General features: G+C 37.1%; 1 protein-coding gene across 1 annotated transcript; it reads right to left on the minus strand.

Annotated features, from left to right (window-relative positions):
• Positions 1-2,497: 2,497 nt before the first annotated feature.
• On the minus strand, positions 2,498-6,326 carry LOC141812192 (peroxisome biogenesis protein 22-like). The gene is made up of 8 exons (XM_074700225.1): positions 6,102-6,326; positions 5,800-6,030; positions 5,671-5,718; positions 4,766-4,822; positions 4,587-4,688; positions 3,833-3,898; positions 2,925-3,026; positions 2,498-2,840 (listed from the first exon to the last, which is right to left on the minus strand). The coding sequence occupies exons 1-8, from the start codon at positions 6,204-6,206 to the stop codon at positions 2,742-2,744; spliced, it is 810 nt and encodes a 269-aa protein (XP_074556326.1). The 5' UTR covers positions 6,207-6,326; the 3' UTR covers positions 2,498-2,741.
• Between the last annotated feature and the right edge of the window lie 5,388 nt (positions 6,327-11,714).

Raw genomic sequence — 11,714 nt, forward strand, 5'->3', positions numbered from 1 at the left:
CATATGACTATGGTTTGACCTGAATTGTGCCCCAAGGAGGGCTCATCTAGGTGGATGGGCATGTGGTAGCGTGGTTAGGTGAGAATGTGAGTGGTCATACGAGGAGTGCACGGTAAGATCCTTTCCCACTCTCCCTCAATCTGATATAAAAAAATGCTTGTATAGACGAGCGTAGATATGTGACCGTTTTTTTTACTAGTTAGCTACTTTGTTTTATTGGGTTCTTCTTCTTCTCTATGCTTGACTTGAGCATCGAACGGATTTCATTAATATCCACCTTAGCTTCCCTTTTAACTTTACTTGGTGGTTGTAGCCTTTCTACTCATCCATCAGTCGTGGGAAAGCTCTGCTTTTGAGCAGTTGACATTTCATTGATCTTCATCGGGACAAGACATATCTTCGGTGGCCATCTTTCTCCACCCTAGGTCAACAATGGACTAGTTTGCATGATCCAAAAATGATCCATCAATAGATAACTTGATTAACTGCCAACTTGATAAAGAAGCACCAGACCAGAGGCGACTCGACCTTTATCCAATTTACTTGCCGTGACCTGTCTAGATCCCTCAAGGAGTCGATCCGTCACATGATTTCAACTGACTCGCTCCTCTATCTCTCCTCTCTTTTCCTCTACTACTCCACCATTAAAGTCTTAATTCTTCGTTCACCTCTTCCTCTGCTCCACCTACAACAAAGACATCTCATATTCTTCGTATTATCTAGCAATTTTGATTAAAATTACTCCATGAATTTTTTTTAAAAATTTTAATCTAAATATATGCATTCAATAAGCATTCTTACAAAGTGACCGAGCAATTTAAAACCGATTATGTAATAATTTTTGGCTAAACTTGTTATACGGGGATTCCTCAAAATTAAATCTAAATAGATAGATATACTTTAGGAGACTATTAGATTCCATTTATACTTTCAAAATGATTTAAAAAAACTCAAACATAATCATATAATAATTATGACCAAAATTGTTATATGAGAATTTTTTTTCTTTCAAAATTAAAGTAGAAATCATACCATGGTCTTTTCCACAGCGACGATAATGAAGTTGCAAATTGGAAAATATAAAACAACTTCAAAAAATCATGAGAATATGGAAGAGTATTTGTTTGTAAAATTTGAGTACCTTAAGTTCGTTTAATAATTTTGACCCAAACTATTATATTAATTAAAATTGATTTAAATTGAAAAAGAAAAGAATAGAAAAACTCTAGAGGATTTAGGGAACATAATAGTTGCTTATTTGTAAAATTTGAGTAGCTTAGATTTATATGATAATTTAAACTAAAATTGCTATATATGTCTAAATTAATCTAAATTATAAAAAGAAATCATACACTGAATAAAAAGGGTCCAAGGATCACATAAGAGTGTTTAATTGTGAAATTTTCGTTTAGCTCCATGTTAGGTAAGACGGGTTGACAGGGAGGGGACTTGCTCGATTTTTTTTTACAATAATTTAGTGGATTTAGAGGAGTAAATTTAATAGATAATTCAAAAGATGATACTCTTTGCTGAATTTCGACGAAGTCGAGGGAATGTCCTTCGTCGTGACTAACTGCAGTTTTTTGATTTACCTTCTCATAGATGGTCGTGGGACCGATCATATGAAGCCACTGGAGTAACGTATTCCATCTTTTTACTGAAGAAGAAGAGTGAGGGGGAGGGGGATTCCCTTTTGATTATTGCGAGAATTTGAAAGAAACAATTTAGTTCTTATTTTTGTGGGTGTTACAAAGTTATCCATTTAATTTGTCCACATGATCGGGGCTTTCATAGTAGATAAGAGGGTGGAATCTTTCCGATAAAATGTGAAAACAGTGTTGCTAAGAAGGGTAGAGAGAGAGAGAGAGAGAGAGAGAGAGAGAGAGAGAGAGAGAGAGGATAGAACATAGGTTAAATATCTGGTGAAGATTTCATCAAAGATTTTGTTGAGCTAGTTCTCATATTTCAGTGGTGAAGTTTCATTCTTGAAGTCGAGTTAACCATATAGATATTTAAACATAAATTAACTACTATTTTGAGCGAAGAATTACTTGATGATTATAATGGTTACAATGCTAAATTTTATTTCTTTGTTTTGATCATATGTCACAAATATACAAGATTCGTGCGTAGCAATTAACCCTTAGAAGCAACATACGCATCATTTTCATCCTATTATAACTAGCATAACTCATCAGAAGCACATTTTCCATAGCTATCTCCTGGAATAGTTACAAACTCGTTGGCTGATGAAATTTCACGATCTGATAGCCAACTGCAACTATTGCTGATCGGCTTTCAAACATTCCTTTATCACAACAACAAAGTGAGACAGTTTACTTACCAAATGGAATGCTTAGTGAGCTTTCTCCATTCATCATCTCCAAATTATTAAAACTAGTAGATATTTATAAATGTCTCACAATTGTAAAAGATATCTTGGAGCATCTCTAATACCTGCATTCAGTGTTTTCAGTGTTGACAGTATTGCAACAAGTTAATGAAAGCCAAAATCATCTCACTTATAAGGTTACATGGAAATAATAAGAAATCTTCAGCATAGAAGAGTTGATCATGTACATCTGCCGAATACCTAACTGAAATACATGTTAAAACAAAGGGAGTCCCGCCATTTGGAATTGACTACATGAATCTTCTCTTGCCACTGGAGAATTCATTGTAAAATCAATCGACTTAATTAAAGCCATGGAAACAAAGGAAGACGCCCCATGGAGTCCAAGTCAGGAGAAAAACTGTTCCAAACTAGTAGAAGTGAATGCATTCGGTGCTATTTGTCCTGATTCCATTTGGGAAATATACAGTTGGAATCCGATGAATCGCTGTTAGGAACAGGTTCAATATCTCAGCTAATTTACAAATTAATAAATAACAAGAGAATATGAATCGTGAATCAAGGAGCTTACTGAAAGCTGAGAGATAATATCAAGATTTGAATCAACATGCCAATCTGCCTCCAGTTGGCGAACAAACGAGGTTCGTCCAGTTTCAGTGCTACAGAATAGTACCTGGGAATACTCCAGTGAAACAAATTCCGCTGATGATCAAACAACAAATGGTGGTACAACTAAAAGAAAAAAAAAAAAAAACTTAACAAACTCGATGGAAGTAAGGATTGTGAAGGCAGATATGAAATTAACAAAAGAGCTAGCTTCTGCTTTCTAGTGATTCCCTTTGAGCTGAAAGAAACAATTATTGTGCAAAGGTTATGATATTAACACATTTCATTATATTGGCTACCAAAAAAATGTCGCATGCTACAACACAGTACAACAATGTTCTCTTCATGTTTCTATATCCCCTATATTTCAAACATCATACATTGTCACTGGAATGAGTTAACTACAACAAATCTGAATAATCAAAAGCATTCAGAAAAAATTATTCTGTTCTTATAAGAACTAACATTACATCAATTAGTTTCCACAGGTAAGTTTAAAGGTACAAGGGATTCCCCTTCCTCCAACATTGGCAAATAAGCATAACTTTCTCATATTGTCTTCACCATTAGAAGTCCTACTAGAGTGCTTTCGTGAGGGAGTATTCAAGACTGAATTCAATCATATTAAATGGTTTAATAGACATTGTTTGACCAGAACGGTCTTCAAATAATTGAGAAAGATCAAAAAAGAAATTCATCTCAGAAGAGAAACAGGATGAAGTGTTTGATTTGTTCAGTCAACTCATATACAGCCACAATTACTGACAGCAAGTTCTAAATTCTATCTTCCATTGTTACAATGAAAAGAAGAAGAAAAAGGAAGTCAAGATGTGAAAATATACGAAAACAAATTATTCACAAACAAGTTTGTACCTTGTCCTTGATCAAGCCACTGGATAGGAAAATTCCAGAATTTTCAAGAGCAGAAAGAACTCTTTGCTGCAAACCAATCACAAATCCAGAAAAGGACAAAATCAGAAATTAATCATAAAACTGTGTAGTTGATTTCCAACACAGGTAGGCAGTGTTCCACAATCCTACGGCATTTTGTATGAACAATAAATCAGCTCAGTTACAGATTAAAAGAAAACAGAAAAAGAAAAATTTTCTAACAATTATTTGCACACATATTCATGAAAACATTTTTACATGTTTTATTGAAACTAGATTATAGATAATCTATCAAACTAGAAAAGCTATCCTGATGAGAAAAGAAGGTAGTGACAAAGGATTCACACTATAGAAGAGACACAATTATGACAGAATTTACCTTATCTAATCACAATATGTGATCATGATTAAGAATCATTTTATCATTTCAAATGGTTATCTCATGCAGTTACATAAAAAAAACATTCGGCAATTACTTCTAGCAAATTCGTAGTGTAACATTTTTGAATAAATATAGTCAATAAGCAGTACACTTCAGATTAGCATGTATCAGTCATTGTAGTTGATAAAAATTCATCATAAAATAATAATACAACAACCAACAACCAAGCCTTATCCCACTAGGTAGGGTCATCATAAAATAATAATATTGATTAAAATTTCCATTAACAAAAATGCTAGCTTACTATAACTGTAAGGATAATTTTGTTAAAATAATAGATTAAAATGCTGCTACCTCACTCTCGTCGTCAAGGACGGTTTCCATCAAATACATGTCACAATGTTTACAAATTTCCTTTACCACTGGAAGCACAGGGAGCTTAACAGTAGCATGTTTCTGCAAAATTTGTGTCCAATGGGTACCTCAATCAATCTAAATCAGAAAAATCACCAAAGTACAGCCAAACAATTAACCTGTAGCTCTTCTGGGGTTTTCTCCTCGAGAATTATTCCTAGGAGCTGGCAAGTAATCTGCAGATGAACAGAGAAGGGAATTAACGAAAAAAATGTTAAGTTTGTCAAGAGAGAGGTTATTCCAAATGTCCACAAGCAAAGCACGGGAGGTCTTAGCAAGTACTACAAAATTTGAATTGCGTTGCTCATGTCCACCCATCTATATCAAGAGATATGGAAGATAATCAAGTTAATGCAAATGGTCACAAGATTACTTGTGGAAGTAGGGTGAGTAGGACATGAGTAATTATGGTTTTTCGAAATCCTGGTCCTGGACCCAAGTGACTGAGAAAATAGGAGGCGCAAGCAACTGCCAACCTCTCCAATCAACTAGCTTCCTATTGATTCCCCTATTGCTCAATGGATGTTAAAAGGAAATTGTAGTGCATTAAGTAGGTACTTGTCAGAAGGAATACACCACTTGGGTACTCATTTTTTCAAGCAGGATTTTGTATCATCAACATGATCCTATGCACCAACAGTTGCTTAAGAAAGTTAGACAGTTTTTGCCAATGTGTGGCAGTTTGATTTACAATGACACTATAGGAGGGGTTTAATCTAAGGTGGTGAGGCAAGACCAAAAACGAATAAAAAATGATCTTAAGCACAATGCAACAACCTCAGGAGCACTGAAGCCTTGCATCATCTGAAACTCACTAATTGGCAATAATCAGAATGCCTAGAGTCTATCATCATTCAGTATGTAAAGACTTAGAATGCCAAAGTTACATCCACCTAAATTGTATGTTTATTTGCACAATACAACCTAGATTAGCATATAGATAAGTACATCCATAATGAAAAATTAATTCTGAAATAAACAAACAAATATGGACCGATTTCATTCATATCTTAAGATTACATACCCTTCGGCAGCCACCAAGTCTCTTCCTCACAATTTGTCCGAGAGTTAGCTTTGATAATTCAAAGTAAAGAAAAAATATTAGCAACCGTCATCCTAGATTCCAATCATCATAGCCAATCAAGAATTCTACCTCAACAGCAGACGCAACAGGTTCGACCAAATTCATGTCCGTCAACCGCCCAACGGGTAAGTGTCCTTCCGAGGCCGGAGACTCATCTCCAGTCTCGGCTTGACTCGTCGATGAAGAAGCCCTATCCTTGCGACGATCCCCGGCCCGTCGGCCAGGAGACGGCCTCAGAAGCTTCCAGGCGAAAATGCAGGCGATGGCTAAGCCCGCAACGGCTCCGAGAGAACCGGCGCTCTAGAGGATCAAATCCGATACTGATCGAGGCAGGAAACTTTCAGGGTTAGGATTAAAAAAACACGATTTACCTTATGGTGGACGACGAGGGCGAGGACGTCGGTAATTTTGCGATGGAGGAGGCGCAAGAGGCGGCGCACGAGGGCGCCGACGTTGTCCACCGCGCGATCCGACATGGGAAGAGGAGGCCTGCTGACGTCGAAGGGAGAGGCGACTTTTGCTGTTGGATAACCCGAGAATTAGGGCGAGGAGAGAGGAAGAGGAAGGAGCGAAAGTAAAACCAAAACTCGGTCCAGTTACTTGACGCGTCCATACCTGACAAGTTTGGCCTTGAACATCACTCGTAACTTAAGCAAATTCGTCGATTTCATATTTATCGAAATAGCATTTTTTTTTAAAAAAAAATTACTATTATCGAAATGCCTAAAATAACCCTCAAGTGATTATTATAACCTATTTAAATCGTTTTTTTTAATCGAAAATCTTAATCAAAGAAAAACTTTTATGAATACCTAAAATTACCCTAAACGATTTGCCTAAAATTACCCTAAAAGATTTGCCTCTTTAAAATTCAGGACAACGAACAATTTTAACAAAATAATAATAATTTATAAGGGAGGATTTTGAAAATTCAATCTGCAATCTTATAGAATTTTGCCTTGATAATAATTTCTACCTATGTTTTTCTTCACGATCATTGATTGTGTGATATAAGACGTCGAAGGGTTGTATGAGATCAGAGAGTAGAGATAGAGAAATAGTTTGAGAGGTGGAATGACCATGGCATCAAAGGGGTGTATTTCAAGTGTGGAATATAGAATTATCTCAAAATGTGTGATGTTTACTATATCTATTTTATCCCTTTATTTTTTTTAAATTTTTTTTTATAAAAAAAGTGAGTCAAAGCTTTGCATGAACTATGGATTCTACCTTTTTACAGAAAAGATATAAAAATATGTAAATATATCAATCTTATTATCTTCTAATTAATTCTTAAAAAGATCTTTAAAATTTATAATTTTTATATACGTGATTGAGTTTGTATATAATAATGTCATTAAGTGCAATTATTGTTTTATTTCTCTTCGTCTTCATTCTTTTGGCGACAATTTACTAAACCATGTCGTAAAAGTTTTGAAATATCCAAATCACGTACATAAGTTTGGAAATGACCAAATCATGTATCTCTTTCCCATTTTACCCCTCATTGTTTCCATGTGCTCATCTTAACCAAAATTCCAACTTGAACCACTTTTACCTTTTCCAGTAAAACAAATCCTAATCTCTCGGCCATTCTCTTTCGTCTTTGTCCCGATGAGTTTCCTCCATCGCCACCTGACTTGAATGAAATGATGCGGCGATCGACGTAACATGAACGTTTTATATCATCCACTACAATTCTATTGGATCACGCATCGAAGCGCCTCCTCTGTCTTTTCTTCTTCTTCGACACCACCTACCAAGAGATCATCAAGGCCGAGCTTCGCCTCTAGGTTCCTGCAGCTGTCTCCTCCCTCTTGTGCTCCTACATCAATTTGAATCCCTTCTCCATCTTTAGCCAAAAACCTCGGTTCCTTAGCTCGCCTTGCCTCCAATGATGGATGGTAATGGAGGAGGGGTGTACGCAGTGGCGGATCCAGACTAATTTTTCAACCGGGGCTCAATTTTTTCAACCAGGCCGGCTACAGAATTTTTCGAGCTTCCGATCCTTACGAATGCTTGAAAAATTTGAACAACCTTGAACAGTCTCCCAACTCCAGATATTCAGATTCCGTAAGCATATCGTCAAAAGGAAATCAAACCGAATTATAATTCGATGTTGGCTATTTCGTGAATCTTCCTTACAAATGTTGCAGCAACAAGTAGGAGGAAGGCAATAGTTGCATCGCAGTGAACCTGCTTGATTTCAGTAGAAAGAAGATTAGGATTTGATTCAGAAACTTTTACATTCAGTTAATGTTAAAGAAGAAACAAAGTGGTTCATTCAAAGAGCCAAACGACAAACTAAAATGCGAATGAAATGTTAACTTATTAATGATTCATTCAATGCCTTAAAACATAAACCGAAATGCATACATCTTAGTTCATAGCATTATCGTAAACTTGAGTGACATTAACTCATTAGGACTCTGCTATACATTCAACAACAGTAGGCAGTACTCCTTCAATCATCTCATTGGTTGGAACATGTTGGCATTGCAGATATGATGCTTTGGGAGGCCCCCACCAAGAATAATGATTCCAGTCTTTCTCAGACCCACATGTACGGCTTCTCCGTTCATAGCTCGGATGTCTGCAGTCTGAAATGTCAACAATCAAGATGTAAAGAAGAAAAAAAGTAGCTAAGTTCAGAAGAATTCTCACCTGCACAATATCTGCGTGAAGACGTCTCTCCTTTGCATCATAACAAAAATAAACTTCATACAGTTGAAAGAAAATAGATTAAATCCAAACAAAAACAACAACTTCTCAAATCTTAGGATCTATAACCTCCAACTCACTCCCCAGTCACTAAACTTGGTCTGAACCAGTTCGGTACTATCGAAAAGAATTAGACCATGGCCCTTGTCCGATCCAATTGGTCAATTATATTGGTTGAAAATCCAAAATCAATTTTTCTTTCTTTTTAATCAAATCGCCCCACGTTTCTCCCTCTCGTGTTTGCGTGAACTTGCTGACGCAATGCCTCCAAAAGTCAAGCTAAGTCACCGGAATCCACTCGCGACGCGCCTCCATATTAAATACCGTCGCCGCTTGACCCGAGCAAAAAGCAAGTGGCCGGTTGCTCCCGATTCACTCCGCAGCGTGGGACAGCGAATCGGTTCTCCCCCACCACCCACTCGCCTCCGCCCACGCGTCCCTTCCGTCCTCCTCCTCCTCCTCCTCCTCCACTCTCCAGGAGGGAGCTACCGAGATCTCGGGGGGGGGGGGGGGGGGGGGGGGCCCCCCCTCGCCCCCCCCCTTGGATCCGCCACTGGGCGTACGACTCTCGAACTACCGAGGACATCTTCCAAGACTTCAGGGCTAAGAGATCTGGCATGATCAAAGCACTTACTATTAGTATTTCACATACCCATTGTCTTCTTTTTCACTGGATTATTTGGGTCATTGTTGTGTTTTTCATTTTCTTTTCTTTGCTTGGAAGTTATTATTCTTCTGCTACCTCTTCATAATGCAGATGTTGAGATGCCAAAAAGTTTTATCAATAGTGTAATCCCAGTACTAGCTCTCCACCTTAATCTTTATTTTAATTCGTTGGGCTTAGAGCTAGGGTTTAACTAGTTCCAAACAGTTTAACAATTTTCCTTTTTCATTTGCCATCATTTTCTCCGTCGTTGATCATTGTATGATGCATGAGTAATGAATTCTCTGAATCATTTTGATGCATATTAGGAAAATAATTTTAATTTTTGCCTTGTTTCCAGTTGGTTGGTAACTAATATCTCATGTAGTGATCAACCTTTTGATTAATACGGATTATATTTTTTCCTCATGAGTAATATATAATTTAGAAAAATATTAGTATATGATGAGATGCATACTAGACATATTGTTAAAAGAAAATAACACTATGATATTTAGTCATAACAACAATGTCTATGTTTCAAGCATAAAATTATTAGAAAATTTTATTCTCTTTTAAAGTTGATCATATTTTTTTAAATGCCCCAATCATTTTAGTGCCCCTAGTTTCATACAAATTTTAGGATGATATCTGTTTCGGCCAATACACCGTGAATGGTTCAAATGCTGGTTCAAGGCTTCAATGACATGCACGCTCCTGTGATGATGTTGCGAAAAGAGAAGAAGAGGCCTGCAAGACAATCAAAAGAGGGTTAGAATAGCATCGGGAAGGGGGGTTCTCGGTAAGTCACTCCGACGCTCAAGTTAGGATTCAGCGCGAGGAAGGAGTTTAAAGGGCTTGGAGAAAATTAGGCACTACAAAAAAAATAATTTTTTAGGGACGAATAATTTTCGTCGCAAATCTACAACGAAATTAATTTTCGTCGCTATTCTGCAATGAAATTTATGACGAAAATATATTTGTTGCAACTTTTGCAACATATACAATTCGTTGGAAATATCGTTGCAAAATAATTTTTCATTGTAAAATTTATTGTCAATTTGTGACGAAAAAATATTTCGTTGCCAATTTGAGACAAAACACATATTCGTCGCCAAATTGGCGATGAGTCCAGTTTTCATTGCCAATTCGACAAATTTTGACGACGAAACACAGTTTTGGTGTTTCGTCACCAAATTGGCGACGAAAAAATATTTCATCGCAAATTTAGCGACAGAACTAGTTCGTTGCCAAAATTAACTCAGAAACCCTAGCTCTACGCCGATTCTCTCTTATCATTTGTCAAATTGGCGATGAATTTCACAACGAAACAATGTTTCATCGCCAAAATTAACTCAGAAACCCCGATTCCCTCTTACCATTCGCCAAATTGGCGATGGATTTCATCGTCAAATTCGTCGCCAATTTAGCGACGAAACTTAAAATTCATCGCCAAATTGGCGACGAAAATATTTCATCGCTAAAATTAACTCAAAAACCCTAGATCTGCCCCTATTCCCACTTACCCATCTAGGGTGTTGCTTCCTCTCTTTCTTCTCTCACGCGATCTGCTCACTCCTTCGTCGCCCATCGCCGAAAAACTCACGTTTTGACCGGATTTCTTCAAGAAGGCAGCCTCCAAGCTAGGTATGTCATCTTCCTCCCTTCTATTCCTCCTCCATCGCGTGATCTACTCCACGAACAGCCGCTGGGCGCGCCGGCTGTCGGTCGCTGGCCGCAGTAGCTGTTGGCCATTGGCCGCGGCGTCTGGTGGCCGGTGGCCGCGCCGGCTGGTGGCCATTGGCCGCGTCGGCTGGTGGCCACCGGCTGCAGGCCCTGCCGACTGCTGGTTGCTGGTCGCGTCGGCTGCCTACTGGCCACTGACTACGCCGGCTGCCTGTTGGTCGCGATTGGTTTATGCAGGTTTACAATTTAATATTGATTAATTGTTGAATAATTAATATAGATTTTCTAGTTTTTGCTTAACTATATTAAATTAAAGTGTTGATTAATTTTTTAATATTGTTTGTGTAGGTTTACAATTTACGTGGACGAAATTAATTGGAGAGATACTCGTATTTGTTTACCGACTTGAGGTATATTTATAAATATAATTATTTTAGAAATTTGAATAGTTTTTAGTTATAATTATATTTATTTTAATGTTAATATTTATTATTCTAATTTAGTTTGAATTAATTAGACCAACCATAAACCATAAAACTCTAAAATCATAAATCGTAAATCCTAAACCCCTAAAAAACTAAACTCTAAACCCTAAACCCTAAATCCTAAATCGTAAAGCCTAAACCCCTAAACCCTAAACACTAACCCCTAAACCCTAAACCCTAAACCCTAAACTCTTAAACCCCTAAACCCCTTAAACACTAGACTAAACCCTAAACCCCTAAACCCTAAATCATAAACCCTAATCCCCTAAACCCCTAAAAACCTAAACCCTAAATCGTAAACTCTAAACCCCTAAAAACCTAAACCCTTAAACCCCTAAACTCTAAAACCCTAAACCCTTTTATTTTAATGTTAATGTTTATTATTCTAATTTAGTTTGAATTAATTATACATATTTAATTGATGAAGAGATAAGTAAGAACAAGTTTAT

This window comes from Curcuma longa, chromosome 18 (genome assembly GCF_044706935.1).
Source record: "Curcuma longa cultivar G26 ecotype Majalengka, Jawa Barat chromosome 18, ITB_CL_G26_1.1, whole genome shotgun sequence".
NCBI lineage: Eukaryota > Viridiplantae > Streptophyta > Magnoliopsida > Zingiberales > Zingiberaceae > Curcuma > Curcuma longa.